Here is an 18,468-nt window from a genome sequence, read left to right as displayed (position 1 = left end):
TTATTCATTATTTCTGGACCGGATTCATAACTTGCTGTAGATAATTATGGATATTCCCAATATCCCAGTCAGTAATTATTTCTTTCAGATCCAACTCGTTTGGCAGAAGGTAATGTAGATGCAATAGATAGAGTCGCAGAGGTATTTAGAGAGCTGTTACTTCTGAATAAATAAAAATCTAATCACAACTTCAAATAACTTCAATAGATAAAGGATGTTAATTAAACATACAGTTGAGTTATTCACATTTCTTTATTAAAATCACTGTTAAGTATGTATACCAAATTCTATGACATCACAATAGTGCATAAAAGTACACATTCAACAACCCTACATGGTCAATCCACCCGCCCCAACTAGTGTTTCGACTCTTGATTGAAGTAGTAATTATAATTCAACCAACACGGTTTACAAAAACGAGAGCTCTAATTTTACAAGGCTCTATAGAAAAATAAGAGCTAAATTGTTGCAAACCATGAAGTCGAATCTGTGGGACAAATTATTTTCGCTACAGTAGTACTTATGACTTGATATTGCAGCCAATATTTATAGTGTAACACAATCATGAATCTTAAATATTCCTGAAAACTGGCTCAAGTGTGAACAGGCACATGAAAGTAGATTGGATTCCATATGAATATTTATTAGAACGAAATAAAATTGGACTGAAGCCATAACGACCAAGTTTACTACCATAGCAAATCCTGTTCACACTATAAGTTGAACTATTACTTGGCATCTCAACTATCCCTACTGTAGACCCTTACCATAATGCTCTTAACAATTTAAAAATATCTTTCTCATCCGTTGGACGGCAAAAGGACGTACCAAGCTTATAGGACATTTTACACTATCATGATTTTGCGCGAAAATTACAAATTGTGTGAAATAAATTTCTTAGCATACGCAAATTCCAAAAATAATCGTTTTACGAAAATAACAAACATTCATACGTAAAATAAACATGTCAAAAGATCAAAACACATACAAAGGTCAAAATAGAATAAAACAATCGCAATAAAACTATATTCTCTAAAATATAATCTAACCTTACTAATAAAATTCGTAAAAATGAGCTGTAAGAATAAGAGTAGAGAAGAAATATTTAAAAAGTTCAATAAATTGCACAAATTGAGGAGTTTCATAATAGTATCTCTAAAGGGATAAAAATTCAATATTTTATTAGTAAGGTGCGTGAAATTAAATAAAATCTTTAAGGTAAACTAAACTGCAAACATTAAAAATTATATGAAATACAATTATAATTATTTAATGTACACAAAATGTACTGTTAAACACACAAACTGGTCAAACGCATCACAAAAAATACTGTTAAAATGTAAAAATTATGTACAATAAATAATGTTATCCGATAAAATTTTTGAACATCACAAAATCACAGTTCAAAATTACGTTGATGGCAAAAGTTAATCAAAATCGTTGCGACTAAGATTTTAAAATTAATTAGAAACTAAAGTAAGGTACTTAGGATTAAGTAATGTGATGTTAACATTGGCGCTCGAACTTGCTTGGTAGTTTAATTTTGAAGATATCATATTTGTTTTTAACGACTTCAAAAAAGTAGGAGGTTCCAATTCAAGTGATTTTTTTTGTTTGTTTGTATGAATATTTTGTGCATAGTAGCGAAATATCTAAGTACGTATTTTTGTATTTTTTGTGCTTATTATTACCAAACAAATTCATCCGCCAACAAACCTTAAGAAAAGTAATTATCTACTCACCCCTTTACTTGGAAAATAAATTTTAAATCAGTAATTTTTCGATGGCTACCGATTTCGAAAAAACTAATGAATCGCTACGCTACGTTAAGTAGAATTTTCAAATAATTCAAACCGAAAGTTTAAGGGGGAAATGTACTTCAAAAAGTGTAACGGTTTTACTAAAGGCGATCGCCCACGAGTCTTAAGTTAATCTTTCACTTCGTTGTAAAATACCTTAAGATCGCTATACTACGATTCCTGTAATTTTGTTCAATTTTCATGCTTTTGTCATGAGAAATTGCTACATTGAACAGAAGTAGTGTTAAATAGGCGTTACTGGTTTTTTGATTGTCAAAAATGTGTCGTGGGAGATGACCCTTAGAAAAACGTTACAGGCGAATTTTAAAATTAACTTAAGACTAAGTTCTAAAAGGCATGCGCATAAGAATAGAAATATTTAATAGCTTTGTATCATGAAACTTGTTCAATCGTTTCATTTACTTTAATAAAATTAGTGTACATTCAGTAGACAACTTACTTTCATTTAAAATTCAATTGAAACATTTTTATAATGCGTTTCGAAATTTAATTTACTAAAAAAAACATTAAAATGCTGAAAATGTACTTTTGTCCATATTTTCTACTATTCATTTGAGCAGTATAAATTATACAGCCTTAATTTATAAATTATATCACGGGTTCGTTAATTGACGACAAACATTTAAAAACACTAAAAAATCTACACGTTACGTTTTCAAAGTCAAAATGCCATATATCACGTTAGAATTTGAAACTAGATTGCGTGAAACGAAACGCACTACAAAGACGTGTCGTTGGAACGTTCCGATGCACGCGCGGGCTTTTTGTTTTTTCTGAAGCCGCCCGCGGCATTGGCCGTCAGTCATAATGCCACAGAGCGAATATATGTGTCATCCTCGTAATTGTCAGCTGATAGCCTTAGGGCGTGTTCTTCGCACATGGCAGCGAGTTCCTTAAGCCACTCGTCTATTAGGACGGCGTTTAGAATCGAGCGAAGGGTGATGGTTTGGCTCCAGTATGCCTCTTGGGTGAAGATGAACCGGCGCTGTGGACTCGCGTGGAAGGTGGCAGGTTGTACGTTTAAAGAGTTTTGCTGTGACGGCGATGCTGAAAGAGGATTGATTGGATTTTTATGTTTGTATAAAAAATCGACACGGCTTGGATTTAGATTTTTTAATGTCAGTTGCCTCATTTCGCAATGCAAAATGCATCGTTCGTTAATCTGACGAATTGAAAACAAAAACTTAATGGACTCTACTCACAAGTCTTTAGTTTTTATTTGAAATCCTAAGTTTAAGGCTGGGTTGCACCATCTTACTTTAACTTTGACCAACGTCAAAAATCTGTCTAACTCCATACAAAAAACACCGGTTATCGTCATAGTTTTACGGTCAAAGTTAGGTGGTGCAACTCAGCCTAAGTGTGTTTATGTGTCAGCCATGCGTCAAAATTATTGTATTTCAACATATACTTACAGGGTGTTTTTCTTCCAAACATACTAGAGAAGCTCGAAGACAGGCTCCGCCTTTTCGTCTCGACTCTTCGGAAAGGCGACACCTCCTCAATCTTTTGCGTCGGTGAATCATTACGGGCTTGACCTGTAAACAAACCATTGTTCTCTAAATGTTCATATGAATTTGATACCTAAAAAGTACAGTTGACAGCCCCACTAACTTAGCTTAAAGCTCGTCATACCTACCTCAGCTCCACTACTTGCTTACCGAGTACCGAACCGAGTTTGTACGAAGTACCTAAGTATGCTGCGTAGTCAACCTTTTTTTTCACAGCGCTATCTGGCCCCAAAGTAAGCAATTAATATGCTTGTGTTATGGGTGCTAGCTTAACGAACGGTTAGCTAAGTTAGTTACGTTGTTAGCTTAGCTTAGCTTAAGGGGGTCCTGCACAGAATCTTTAAAATTGACATATTTTTAAATCACGAGTGCTCTGCGATTAGTGACTTAAATTCATCAAATGAACTTGTTTAGGGTAGGTCAATCCTTGCTCTAGGTCGCCGCCTTTTCGAAATTTTAAATAAATACGTAAAAAATTGATAAACAACATTTAAAATGGAGACATATGGAAAATTTATTTCTTCGAGAACTTTGTTAATTTAACGTATGAAGCAATAATTCTTATATGGAAATGTTCAAATTAATATTTTGAAGGTCGCCCCCTTTTTCGTTTTTGGTATTAATGCATTAATATTGAGAATTTTTGATTTTCCCAAAAAAACTTTGCCGTGAAGAAATGTACAGGCGTTTTGCTTTATCGTAGCTGTCGAGTGTCAAATGTGTGTTTGTCAATCCTTTACAGAGTAGTGTAGACAGCAGAGCGTGCAAATAGTATATCTTTTGTTATGACTTCGATTGTTACGAAAAATATTTTACTTATTTTAGATATTATGGCTAGAAAACCCTTGCAACCTTTCTCTGCCGTACCTACAACTTACCATATTCCATTTTCTGTCATTTTCATAATATTATGTTTCAGTATAGAAATGTTTGAAAATAGTCCCACTAATATTATAAATGCCAAAGTTTGGATGTCTGGATGTTTGTTACTCTTTCACGCAAAAGCTAAGCCAGCTAGTATAAATAACTAAGTAATTGATGGGTACTGTGGGTCTAGACATAGTGCACATTATAATCGCAAACCAGTCGAAAAGAGTGTCAAAAACGGATTCGGTTTTCAATTCGATAAAAAAAAATGCAAATTGTCTAGGGGGGCTGATCGTGTATAATTTGTATCGTGGATGCTTGCGTCTTTGCTCCAAACTATTATTCACCTCTTACACTTGACAAGAGTGTTAAAAATTTAGTTTGATACTTATTCAGTAAAATTCCGTTAAAATATAATAATATAGAATTACATTTAAGATTAATTTTATTTGCTATTACTTACTTCTTATTTTATCAAATCGATATAAAACTAGATTTTTAACACTCTTGCAAGTACGTGGTTTTTCAAAATAAATTTATTTGGTAAGATTAAATAAATAAATTCATAACATTATTTCTATTTAGCGGTATTTGCGTACTGCTCATAATACACTCGGCATCAAATAAATCGCACAATAACTTTGAAGACATGATTGAACAAAAATAATTTTATTAAAATAGTATGAATGATTACTCCCTTATTTTATTTCTAACCCCTTAATATTACCCCGTATTTGGGTGCATACTTACAAATATTTCGAATTGAATAAATGAAGAGCATTCACAATATTTCGCCAATGTATAACAAGCCTTATGGCCTTACTATTTCGTTACTACCGTTTCGTTACGTACATTTTTTTTGAGAAATACTCTTATAACCATAAAAGTTGGCTCAAGCGTAACTACCTATCGCTTTAAGAAAAGACACTGGATCCTTCTAAAGACACATTTTTAGGGTAAAACCTTTTCTTGAAATGAAATGAAGTTTAGAACTAGGCTGTCAAATGGTACCAATATTGAAAGTGCTTGTCGCGGGAGGTGCGATTTATTTGACGCCGAGAATAGTTTGGAAGAGATTAGTAAAATAGTTATTTCCAAACTATTACTCGATTATTTTCACACCCTTGCGTTTTGGCCATGTATAGAATGGAAAGACGCTACACAGCCTATTTGAATTGAACGTCTAGGAAAAATACTCTTTTACGAAACTTTTTTAACGCCTATGTTCATCAAAATAATTAATATATGATTCTAATTGTGTAAGAATTTTTGCAGCAATACAAACAAAAATCAAATCCTTCCTTTTTTCCTAATTAAAATAATTAACCATCCTTTATGTATATAAATTCACTTTTTGCTCAGCAAAATTAGTGAAAATACGTGTTTTTACTCTGTGTTGAGTCTTTTTTGTCTCTACTCTGTAAAGCAGTTTGTGTGCGATCTTGTTAGTTCGTTGCGCCACCGCTAGCTCGGCTATCAAGTCGTAGTTTTTCGTCCGCGCTGCACCCCCTTAACATTTCGCGTTCAAACTTCATAGTAGGGAATTTAGTGCAAGAACCCCTCCACTTTGGTATAGAAGGCTCATTTTTGCAACAGTGTTTCTTTGGGTGCTCCTGAGTGGAATTCCGTCGGTAGACATCGGGAGCCCCCCCCTGTGGTAGCAGGGGGAGGGGGGGCAAGTTTCCTTCCGCCGCGCTTCACTTTAAGGCCCATATCTTCAAAACTATGGGTATTAGGGCAAGTGTGGTATCATTTTCGGATAATTTAAGGATGGCGAATTCATTTCTAGAACAAACTTTTTGCCTTTTCATACAAAAAAATAGAAATATTGAGTAAAATTCACAAAAATGAAAAAGTATTTTTTTAAATAAACGTCGTTTACTTTTAAACCACTGGAGATAATCTAATAAAAAAAATATGACCTGAAAGCTACATTTATCAGGATTATAAAAATATAACATTGTATGGTACTTTTTTTGCAATAAGTAGGTGAAAAAAAATTTTTCTTCAGGACACAGCGGGCAAATTTTATTGCGCATCGTATAAAAATATTTATTTTATCCATGAATTCATACTATTTGGTTCATAAGCAAGCAAGAATTATTATTTTAGAATTTATTTAGANATGGTAGATTGATGTGCCGGCAACTCTAAATAAATTCTAAAATAATAATTCTTGCTTGCTTATGAACCAAATAGTATGAATTCATGGATAAAATAAATATTTTTTTCCGATGCGCAATAAAATTCGCCCGCTGTGTCCTGAAGAAAAATTTTTTTTCACCTACTTATTGCAAAAAAAGTATCATACAATGTTATATTTTTATAATTCTGATAAATGTAGCTTTCAGGTCATATTTTTTTTATTAGATTATCACCAGTGGTTTAAAAGTAAACGACGTTTATTTAAAAAAAATACTTTTTCATTTTTGTGAATTTTACTCAATATTTCAATTTTTTTGTACAAAAAGGCAAAAAGTTTGTTCTAGAAATGAATTCGCCATCCTTAAATTATCCGAAAATGATACCACACTTGCCCTAATACCCATAGTTTTGAAGATATAGGCCTTAAAGTGAAGCGCGGCGGAAGGAAACTTGCCCCCCCTCCCCCTGCTACCACAGAGGGGGCTCCCGATGTCTACCGACGGAATTCCACTCAGGAGCACCCAAAGAAACACTGTTGCAAAAATGAGCCTTCTATACCAAAGTGGAGGGGTCTCCATACAAATCATTGCACTAAATTCCCTACTATCAAAACGCTTCGGGCATTTAGACTCAGGCGCAATGTCGACAACAATCAGAAGTCGGGCGAGGCGAAGCGAGGTTGTTCGAAGTTAAGTGCGGGTCTACACTATCTTTGATGTACTTCGGGAAACTTCACGAATGTTGTATAGTCTGGTCTGTGATCATGTAGAATTTTGTCCAATGACCCCAAGCTACCCATCCTTATTGCTCGCGCGTAATTATGTTGCTATCGCGCTCGCACACTCACTGCGGGCGCCCGTCGCACAGTCGCGACAGCATTATAATTACGCGCGAGCGATAAGGATGGGTAGCTAGGGGTCATTGGACAAAATTATACGTGCTCACAGACCGGGCTTTAGCTGAGATATGTTTCGGTATAACTTACTATCTTCGTTCGTCGGCCCCCGCGAGTTCACTAACGCCATCTCGCGCTGGATGAGGAAGACCCTCGCCTTGTCCACCAGCTCCATAGTATTGTCCAGGCCGGTGGTAAGCTCGTCCACTTCGTCCCTTAGTTTGCTAAGTATCTGAAATAAATAATGAGAGTAAATTAGCCAGTTTCTTTAAGAATCCTAATGTAGGGCTATGTTTTAAACATTTTAAATCACTTTTGACTACGTTTTATAAAGCAGCAGCGATGTTTTGACATGACACTCGTTACTCGACTGTTACCTGTCATTTGGGCGTATAGTTCCAAAATACTGAACTGTCCTATGCATGACATTGACAGTGGGGCGCCACCGTCAATACCGGATCGCTGTTTCCGATTTTTGCCATGTTGGAAACCATATAGTTGAACGATGGTAGCGCCCCCCTTTCATTGAGTTTGGTGGGACAGTTCAGTGTGGGACATCTATAGTGTGAGTTTACGTCAAATGCATTCGATGTCGACTGCGTAAAAAAGTGACATTAAATGTATGACGGATTGTACAGCGCCCCTAGCGGAAACTTTCAAAAACTAAAATCTTCATATATTTTTTTAACGCTAGTGACGACGTTTGATGTAAACTAAGCCCTCTGTACTCTATAAGCCTTATAGAGTACAGAGAGCTTATAGTATTAGCTTATAGTATAAGGTATTGGCTAGGATACAATCCGTACCTGATAGAGCGAAGGCACATTCGGCGGTAGCATGTAACTGGGACACAGCAGCGGCGTCGGCAGCAAGTGACACAAGGCTTGTCACTCAGTTGCTACTTGTCACTTGTACTCTAAGGCACTGGCTAGGATATAGTTCGTACCTGGTACAGCGAAGGCACATTCGGCGGTAGCATATAACTGGGACACAGCAGCAGTGACGTCAGCAGCGGCGTCGGCAGCAAGTGACACAAGGCTTGTCACTCAGTTGCTACTTGTCACTTGTACTCTAAGGCACTGGCTAGGATATAGTTCTTACCTGGTACAGCGAAGGCACATTCGGCGGTAGTATGTAACTGGGACACAGCAGCGGTGACGTCAGCAGCAGCGTCGGCAGCGAGTGACACAAGGCTTGTCACTCAGTTGCTACCTGTCACTTGTACTCTAAGGCACTGGCTAGGATATAGTTCGTACCTGGTACAGCGAAGGCACATTCGGTGGTAGCATGTAACTGGGACACAGCAGCAGTGACGTCAGAAGAGGCGTCGGTAGCGAAGCTAGCTTTGACACGACACTCGTCACTCGGCTGTTCACAGTTATTTCTGACTCCAGCATGGAAGCCACTTTTCTTAACATACTGCTAAGGAGCGGACCTGGAAAAAGAAGAAAGTAATTAATATGTTAATGATTGTGATCGCTTACACCGTCACTTTCTAGTGAACTGTCGCTGAACAGTGACGTACATGGTGGCTTTGGACATGACGTACCGTAACCCCCACAAGGTGGACCGACGACCTCATAAAGGTAGCAGGGGGATACCAATCGGGCGATATGGAAATCATTGGGGGAGGCCTATGTTCAGCAGTGGACGTCTTTAGACTAAAATGATGATGATGATGACAAAATAACAAAACACTTACCTATAATAGATTCAGAGCTAGCTTTCCAACTCCTGACTAAAGGCACTTCACCATTAAACTCCACCGCATTCTCTTTATCAAAGTACTTTCTGAACGACTCCTCAGCGAAACCCTCGTCCTCATTATCATCTTTATACCGAAAGCTTTCATAATCACTGCTCTCCCCAACAGACAAACTATCTCCTTCCTTCTCCAACTGATTGGCTTTCTCTGTCTCCTGTTCTAACAGAGACGTCAAACTGTGCGGTTCTTTGTCACTCGTGTCACTTGTTTTTAAGGTATCGTAACCGCTTGTGCACGAAATCAGGCTGTCCTGCTCTTTCAAAGCGTGGACGTCTACCTCTCTCGTTTCTTTCGTGTTGTTATTCGTTTCGCGCTTCGGTGACGTCACGCTGTCGTATTTGGACGACCAATTGGTGCAAGCTATTGTGCGTGAAACGAGTTCGAATCTAGCGTCGCATAAGTAAGCGTGGTAGTTCGCGAAGAGTGTTTCGTTTGGGTTCTAGAACAAGACAAAATAATTATTGTTGTGTTAATATTATATTATAACGGGACTACGAGTATTCCCACCCCTCGTTCCCACCGCTACAACTCTTGTGTAGCCAGAATTTACAGCGTGGCCGCCAATAAAAACCCAACTAGTGAAGGTCAAATGTCTCGGGGTAAAGTTAAATTGTCAATGGACTCGCAACGAAATTAATCAGAAGAACATAGTTCCAAGTTAAGGTTCGACTTCCCTCCAGTGGAAAGCGGTTGACAGGTGACAAAAAAGGTTTAAGTAATATTTTATTAACATTTTTTTTATTCAGAAAGACTAAAGATGTAAATTGACTGAATCTGACCGGCCACGATGGTCAAATACCATAATATGACCGGTCAAAAACGGTCAAATTCAGTCAATTTGACTCAATATTACTGTACTACCACCGAATAATTTATTTATTTAGGTGTCCAATTTAATCTTAAAAAAGTATTTAACTATTACTGATATCGAATTGACCGAAATTGACCGTTTTTGACAGTTAATGACTTGTTTTGACCGTTTTTGACCAATTTGACCGTAAATGACGGTCAGTCAAATTCAGCCGCTTTGGTCATTTTCAACACTAAGGTAGACGCTTATCTGAAGAAAGACAGTAAATATAAACATAAATTTTAACGTACCCCATAATTAAATCTAACTTCCTGGACTAGACTTTTCATCGCTATACCCTCATTCACGCCATTGATTCTCCTTTCTTCCTCCTGCTTGAAATCCAACACTCTTCTTCCACTCAGTGCCATCTCATCGACCCATTCCCTGGTCTTCTCCAAGGGTCTACTGCAGCACCTTGGTGTTAAACTCAGGAAGGCCATAGCCGCGTCTCTGTAAGGCTGCGGGTCGGAGATCTTGTGTCTATGGGCCACCATGAGATGATGGCCGTTGATGAGGTGTTTGTAGACGAGGTCTATCATGACATCCTCGCAGTTCAGGTCGATGAGGGTCTCCATTAAAGACAGGGATACTAGAGCCAGCTGAAATAGCAAAAGTAATTAAAGTGAGTAAAAAATAAAAATATTTTTATTGAAAACCATTGGGTTTGTTTTAATTTACTGGGTCACAAGTTGATTATTAATTTTCCGCTAATTTATTACCTTGAAGCAGTAGTAAACTATAGTTCAAGTTTTTCTAGATAAAAGACATATCAAACGACGTAGCGACTTATCAGCAGACGATGACGAATTTAATGGATCAAGTTTTTCAACTAGTGTCCTACTTTTAAAACCATGAAGTGGCCTTGAATTTTATCTGATCACACTCTCTTTAGTAAGTGATGGACACAACTATCAAAATTTTATGAAGTATCGCCTTAACGGGTGTACTGACTACACCATTTGCGCATTTTTGCATTCCCACTCATAAATGCTGGCAAAAGGAAATAGTCGCGTAAATGATAATATGAAGAAACTCAAGAGGATTATTTAACTGTATTCCACTCACCTGCGAATTCCCCTCCAGTCTCCTCAGCAAAACATCGGCGACTCGTACACCGTCATACTCATACGTGAATAGGAAGTGCAGAACTGCCCTTAGCAATCCTCTTTGCGTCACACAGCGCAGCACCAGTTCAAGATACGCCATAGCGGCCGCCTGCTCGGTGGCGCCACTCTGCAATGGCCCCCGTTTCGTCTATGGTACGCACGGAATTAGTAGGGCTCATCGCATCGAGTGACAGTCGTAGTGTTGGGGTGTGGGTTAGATACGGTTTTTTGGAAGAAAGGATAAGACTACCAAACAAAGATGGCTACTACCACACAGTTTAATGACATAAGAAGGGAGATAGTTAAATAAGGAAAAACTACAAAAAACAGGAGTAAAAAGTAAGGTTTAAAACAAAAAATCCAAACCAGGAATTACCAAACTATTACTAACTATGACATTCAAATATGAATCATAATCGTTATCTATGGGCTGATTTTTCAATCGCCAGATATCTTTTAACTGAAGAATAAACTTGTCATTTTGACTTATTTCCCATACTGTCAATATGCCAAACTTATTCTTCAGTTAAAAGTTATCCGGTGATTGAAAAATCAGGTCTAATAAAGGACAAAAAAAACATCACAATAAAGCGAACGAAAAAATTACCATCACCCGCCAAAAATTCACCCAACAACCCACAACATAAGTTACAAAATCGAACTCACTGTCACTCAACCCGAGACTTGGTTTTGCGTGATGATGTGTGCGCTCCACCAATCCCGTGCGTGCAATGAAAGCCCCGTGATTCTTATGACGTATGCACGCGCGAACAGGTGACTTTTGTCACCGTGACAGTATGTCTCTCCATAGATAAGAATAAGTACTACGTTCTCTCTTTTTCTCTGTATAAGTGTAAAAGAGAAAGATATACTGTCACAGTGACAAAAAGTCATCCATGCGCGCATAGCCTTAGGATAAAAGTATGATTTTGCAAAGTCGATTAAGCTTCAGTTGGTATTAAGCATTGATTTTCTTTTGTTTAAAATATTTCAGTATTTAGAAAAATCATCTGCCTGTTCGAAAAAGGCTCCGAGAGTCCTGATTTTTAAAAAGTAAATGCAAGTTATTTGCGATTTAAGTACTGGTCTATGCGAAATTAAACCTTATCTCATAGCATTACCGTAATATTTAGTTGCTATTTTCATAAATAGAAAATTACTGCTTTTATCGTCATCTTTAAAATAATTTATGTTTGCCAAGCTTCTAATGCACTCAAGAAATAACCGTAACAGAATAAGATAAGGCATAATTTGCAATGTCAATTAAAAACGAGACCGATTCTAGCAGTTCAAGGACATAGTTTTAGTTATAAAACGCTTCATTGAATCATTATGAACGATTAAAGTATCATAAATAGATAATTAGCAAATTCAATGTTAATTTGCTGGATATTATTTAAAAATAGTGTATTGTTCGAAAAAATGAATATTCTGGCAAGAATTGTGCACATAACTGACACTAGTGCATTGTTAATAATGTTTTATACAAAACTCATTGGTTACTTCTTCACCTGCCAGTACTGCAAAAAACATATTAGTCTGTTAGTTTGTGCTCGAGTATTCACACCTTCACACATACAATTCATCCCACGCTAGTTTAGTTTAAAAAAATCTAAGGCCTCAGCCTCCAATTTAGCGGGCAGCGGGGCGGCGGCGGTAGCGGCGCGGGAGCGGCAGGATCTTATGCGTAAAATCAAATAGACCGGTTCTCGAAAACAGCGGCGCGGGAGCGGGCAACGAGCGGGCAGCGCACTCCTTCTTTTGCCCACAATAAATCGAGCGTTAGGAATAAATTTGAATCGAAATAAAATTGTCGCCGTTGTTCAGACATTTTGTTTGCGAATAAAAACAAATATCTCGAGTACACAACCCCAAACATAACACTTCGCCGCTAAACCGCCGCTCGAGCTGCCCGCTTGTTTCGAGAACGGGTCTGCGTTGCCCGCCCCGCTCCCGCGCCGCTGCCCGCTAAATTCGAGGCTGAGGCCTAAGTCATAGATCTAGCGATTAAATGAGTGAGTGCCTGAGGTATGAGAGCGGCACGGAAGGGTGTTTTGTAACGGTCAAACGTCAGCGAGACTTCAGATCTCCATCAGATTTGTATGCTCTGTCACGTCATAATCAGTGGGGGCTGTACATTAAGTGCGCTCGTGCGCTGAACCACCGAAAAAATATTTAAATTATATCAAATAAGTATTACCTCATCTATATTTTAAAATTACCATTTAATAAATATACAAATCGTACAAAAAGTTATATTTCCAATTATCCCAAATAAATAAATAAAAAATAAAAAAAAGACTTATTTTTCTGTAAAGACAAATTCTCGTGCGCTTCGGCGAGCGCACGCGGACAGCTCATAATATTATAACTTGTATGAGATGCGAGCTAATACGTCTGGCGCGTGAGACAAAAGATAGTTCATAGAAATGTACCGAGAAAAGAGTCGGTTCTCGAGCGCCGCACGGCGACTCGAAGATTGCCGAGAGCAACCGATGTTTGCCGACGGCCGGTATGGGCGCGAGGCGACACGGCAGCCATGATTAATTTCATCATTCATGATTATTCGCGCGTAAATTTTTGATAGTTTTTATTTTTTGTTATTTTAATATTTTATTAAAGTGCACCACCAGTTCGATAACCCACCACTGGTCATAAAAATATGTCAATGTCACACCTCTCGTGCCGCTTCTATGCCTCAAGCACTGATTCAGTTAAGCTATACCTATAGTTTAACTGTTTATTTTTAACTTTGAAATGCGAGTAGGTAACCTACTTTAATAAAAAAGTGTTATCTTCAATATAGTTTTCAAATTGTATGAATTGAACGAAGAATTCAATTTTGAATCGTAATATCTTTAGATAAGTTCTAAGGCAAAACGATGGAATTTTGATATTTTATATGTTTCAAATATATGAATTGGCGTTGGGTCCCCATAATAAACACTGTATTTTTTTTATGTTTTTATCAAAATTGTGATCAATAAAGTAAATTATAATCACCATTTACTTGCAATTAATTATTTTTAATAGAAGTGTGTTCAAAAATACAATGTTCATAGTTCATGTTCTCAAAAAATCACATTTAAAGACTATTGTTTATTCAATTTTGATACAAATTCAGCTTCCAGCTTTAAAGCTTCCATAAAACAGTTCTTATGCCAACGGCGCACGGATCATAATGGAATAAACCCCATATTAGCCCATCACTCTGCCCTCACCAAGCATTGAATGTTGGACCTTACCTGTAGGAGAGCCGGCCCTAGGACGGGAACTAGGAATCCTTGGTATAGCAAGTCTAGCAGGTGCTTCTTAATGGACGGATGGGCAACCTAGAAACCATATAAATTAAATTAAATAAAAAATCTTAAGACCCCGCAGACTACATACTTTTATCGGTGGGTAGTTTGATCTTCTAATTTGTATGAGAAATTGTCTTGTACCACAGATCACAGAAACTAAAGGGAGATACGAAAAGGGGGCGGGGCCAGTGTCGCCAATATGCCCAAAAACACAACACATTTCTCGCAACAGCAATAATGACAGCAGCGACGTTATTATGTGTAAACAATTTACATTGCTTGCGAAGTACTAAAGATTATTTGAACGTTGAGTACTGATACCGCAATGGATAATGAGCACATTCAAATTAACAGAATACATTCAATCGCACGTCACTGCATATTGGTGCGACTAAGAGAGAAATATGCAAACATCAGGCCTCCCCGACTCATCTGGATGTTTTAACCAAAAGGTAAACTGGATGAGAATGCTTTATGGCATTAAGTTCGCCTAATGTTAATATTTTTGGCATTGAAGTATAAATAAATAAACAAATCTGGCCAGCGTGAAGCGTGTAGGCCAAATCTACCATTTGCCTCTGGTAAATTCGAAAGTTAACTAATGGGCTATGTGGAAATCATTGGGGGAGACCTATATTGAGCAATGGACTTCCTGTGGCTGAAATGATTATGGGATTCGAGGGTCGTGCTCATACCCTGGGCCCATGACCAGATGATGATGACATAATCATAATACTAGTATTGATTTTAGATAGATGGATTACCTGCGCGACAGCATTGCAAAACTCAAGCGAGTCTATGAAGAGAGTGAGCTTGTTGACTTTGTTGACGTCATCTGGCGTCAAACGATGGACTTTCTCGCCTAGTGTTCGCGGTAGGAGGGAGTAGAGACCGCTTAGACCTGGTGGAAAAATAAATACTAAATAAGGCTTCGTAGTAAGCATCAATAATTTCTTCAGAGATCACTAATAGGAGATAGAGAAAACTCACGGATGGTTTTAGTGAATGACGGCGAATAGCGACATCAATTTCAACATGGCGACTAAACTAGTTGCCGCCATATTGATGTGACAATGCAAAATTAAATCGATTGTCAGAGTAAGGTCATAATCGGCTCAAGTTTGGTATTGCCACAAAGAATGAGTAGTCTACAAGTTGCGTGCTTCGCGATGACATTAATATTCGCTCATAGCAGCAGTGCTTCGCGCTTGATCCAGTGGCGCCCTCTAGGTAGTCAAAAGACTTTTTCTAGGCTCTAGAAATGTTCGTCTCGAATCTTTTAGAGTAGGCGCGCACCGTTGATTTTTAGTTGGCCGATAGTTTAGTCGGGCAGTTGATCAACCCACCACCACCCATGGCCATACCAACCTTGCGGTTATACTGGCCGAATCGCGGGAGGTGTGCGCGGAATTGCGGCTGCCTAGGGCAGATTGCACTCCACCGCGCCACACTTCTTGACTCCCTACAAGTTATTTATCTACGTCCTTGTCCCTATGATACAGTTCTCCCCCTTCTGGGGCCTGACGATCACTCCACGGATGACACCATCTGGTGCCGTGCAGCGCTAGCGGTTCTCCTCCTATGCCAGCCGTACGCAAATTCGCGCAGCCGGGCGAAGTTCGCCTCCGAAGAGACGAGATCGGAGTACCAGGCAGGTCCGGGTCTCTCGAGCACGATTCCTTGAAGCAGAGCTTGGCGTAAGTCTTCGTACAAAGGGCAGGACCACAGAACGTGGTGCCTGTCCTCTTCACGTTCCCCACATTCGCATTCCGCGGCGGTCCGGAGACACATATCGCACAGGCGCTTGTTAAAGCACCCATGCCCCGTAAGTATCTGAGAAGTAACAAAATCTGGTACGACCCAGCGCATGCCGAGTCTGCCAGCCACGTCGGGGAAGAATTGGAAGAGCTCACGACCCTTCGTCTCCCCCTCCCATCTGGTCTGCCAAGTATCCAGCACCGAGTCCAAAATTTGTCGTTTCCGTCTGCCCATCGCGTCCCTGGGCGTGTCCCTGCGGGCCACGTCCGTCATGCCAGCGCGGGAAACCTCCAAGTCCGCGGGTAATACGCCAGCAAGCACCGGGAGCGCGGCTGTGCTGACCGACCGATAAGCTTTGGTCAGTAGCACCAGTGCAGGCCGCTGCCCCCGGAGAATAGTGGTGCGCATGGACTGCACCGAGAGGCGCTCGTACCAGCATGCCGCTGCATACACAAGGGTTGCAACAAAAGTGCCCTGGTACAAGATGCGAAGGCCTGGGTAACGAATGCCCCAGGAAGACGCCGACACACGCGACATCTTCCCGAAGCATTTGGCCGCGCGATCTACGATCCCTTGCGGGCAGTTGATCAGTATGGGCATGTATGGGAGTGCGCACACTACGCCGATTCGATTTGGCCGATTCTTCATACAGTTTAAAATCGGGCACAACTATCGGCCAACTAAAAATCAACGGTGTGCGCCTACTCTTATACTCACCAGTAGCCAAAACAGGACAAGTGTTTCCAGCCAGCATGTAGTCAGCTAGTTGCGTGCATCGAGATGACATATTCGCGCATAGCAGTAGCGCGTCACGCGCCGCCGACCCAGTGGCGCCCTCTCGATGTACCGAAGTAAGCAGCAGCCGGACTATTATGAACCTGGGGATGTTTTGGTACATTAATAGCGTCTGTATTCATCTACTTAAATCTTATAGGTTGTTGTAACAGCCTTTGGGTCACACGTTATGAGCTGATGGCTAAATCTGACCAACGCAACGTGGCTTTTATTTGTCTGATTGTTTAGATGACATCTCATGATCATGTTTTAGTCTAAAATCAATATCCTGTGTATTTCTGAGAGTAAGTTCAATCTGTGGGCTAGTGTACGATGGGGATTACAAGTGGTGACGAAATTAATCTTCTAATTAATATCATTCGACTACAGCCCAAATTAAAAGTACATAACAACAAAAAACTACATAAGAAAACAGAAGCATTTTTATCTTTCAGATTTCATTTCACGGTTTTGTCCGTAGGAGTTTCTGCATTTACAATCTCTTTGTGAACAGTAGTACTAGTCATACTTACTCAGCTTGCGATCCGTTTTGCGTGTGCGTCGTTAAAAAGAACAGATCTAAGAACTTCATATTCTGCATCAACGCCACACATAACTGGTTTAGGACGGTCACTAGTTGGTCTGTAATAAAAAAAAATAATGATACAGGGTGTTTGCGTCGAGTGCCAAATTGAAATAGACTGCAAAGGTCTGCGCCTTTATCTTGACTTTTAGGGCTGCACATGCCTTGGGGAACTTAAAACTCTTTTTGCATTTTACATAACCGAACCAATGCCGTTAAAAGTAACATACCTACATAAATAAAAGTACAATCGCTTGCACATAATAGCTATTATAACTGCATTAGATGGCACAATGTTTTTTTTTATAAACAAGGCAAGTATTTGACCGCTATCGCACCTGGTGTTAAGTGAGATGCAGTCTAGGATGGTACATAGCCCTGTAAGTGCCTATTCACTCTCGCCTTGAAAAGGCCCGGATTATAGTGTTCGGGAAAGACAAGCAGAGCCCCGATTACGGTAACTTTTAACGTCTACAATCCAGACGCGTTTCTGATTCTGCAATACGATTGGTCAAAACAGCTGACGTACGCTGTTGAACGACCAATCGTATCGCAGAATCGAGAAGCGTGTCTGGATTGTTGACGTTAAAAATTACCGTAATCGGGGCTCTGCAGGCAGCGAATTCCCTGGCTGTTCGCATTATAAAAGAGTTATCGAAACGCTTAGTATTTATTCTTGTTTAGCTTCATGTAACAGTCAGATACTCACTTTCCAAGTTGGGTGGTGGTAACTCATTTCGGAAGCCGCTGAGCAACTTTAGCAATGGCCTGAGGAAAGGTTCTGCTGCTATCACCTAGAAAAGAACAAATCAAATCATTTGATTTCAACATAAATTTCTATCAATGGTAGATAGAGATATGTAAGAACTTTTTCGACAAACATAAACCAAGTCATCATCATGTCATATAGTCTCCACTGCAGGAACACGACTCCTCAATTTACCAGAGGCCAAATGGAAGATTTGCCAAGGATTTCTCCCTTAGTCGCCTTTTACGACTTCCACGGGCAGAATGGAAAGAAAGAAAGAAAGAAACATTTATTGCCATGGACATCACAAAAGACAAAAGAGGTAAAATAAAAAAAAAGCA

At 39.2% G+C, this 18,468-nt stretch overlaps 1 protein-coding gene across 4 annotated transcripts in view; it reads right to left on the bottom strand.

Moving 5' to 3' along the window:
* Positions 1-233: 233 nt before the first annotated feature.
* LOC114365418 (UPF0518 protein GJ17503) overlaps positions 234-18,468 on the bottom strand; it is a 28,256-nt gene continuing 10,021 nt past the window's right edge. For 2 of the 4 annotated variants that reach the window (XM_028321987.1, XM_028321988.1), the window contains exons 5-16: positions 18,089-18,173; positions 17,330-17,438; positions 16,740-16,900; positions 15,029-15,165; positions 14,208-14,294; positions 10,922-11,110; positions 10,105-10,455; positions 8,941-9,442; positions 8,495-8,673; positions 7,329-7,470; positions 3,236-3,358; positions 278-2,867 (exon numbers count right to left, since the gene is read on the bottom strand). In XM_028321987.1, coding sequence (XP_028177788.1) covers positions 2,623-2,867; positions 3,236-3,358; positions 7,329-7,470; positions 8,495-8,673; positions 8,941-9,442; positions 10,105-10,455; positions 10,922-11,110; positions 14,208-14,294; positions 15,029-15,165; positions 16,740-16,900; positions 17,330-17,438; positions 18,089-18,173 — 2,310 coding nt within the window. In that variant the 3' untranslated portion in view covers positions 278-2,622. Of the gene's footprint in view, positions 2,868-3,235; positions 3,359-7,328; positions 7,471-8,494; positions 8,674-8,940; positions 9,443-10,104; positions 10,456-10,921; positions 11,111-14,207; positions 14,295-15,028; positions 15,166-16,739; positions 16,901-17,329; positions 17,439-18,088; positions 18,174-18,468 lie in introns of all 4 variants that reach the window. The other 2 variants (XM_028321985.1, XM_028321989.1) reach the window with 2 other exon arrangements.

This window comes from Ostrinia furnacalis, unplaced genomic scaffold (assembly GCF_004193835.3).
Source record: "Ostrinia furnacalis isolate ACB-3 unplaced genomic scaffold, ASM419383v2 OfSCF7590, whole genome shotgun sequence".
In the NCBI taxonomy this organism is placed as follows: Eukaryota; Metazoa; Arthropoda; class Insecta; order Lepidoptera; family Crambidae; genus Ostrinia; species Ostrinia furnacalis.
Note: the sequence above shows the minus strand (reverse complement) of the source record. Positions and strands in the feature narration are given on the sequence as shown.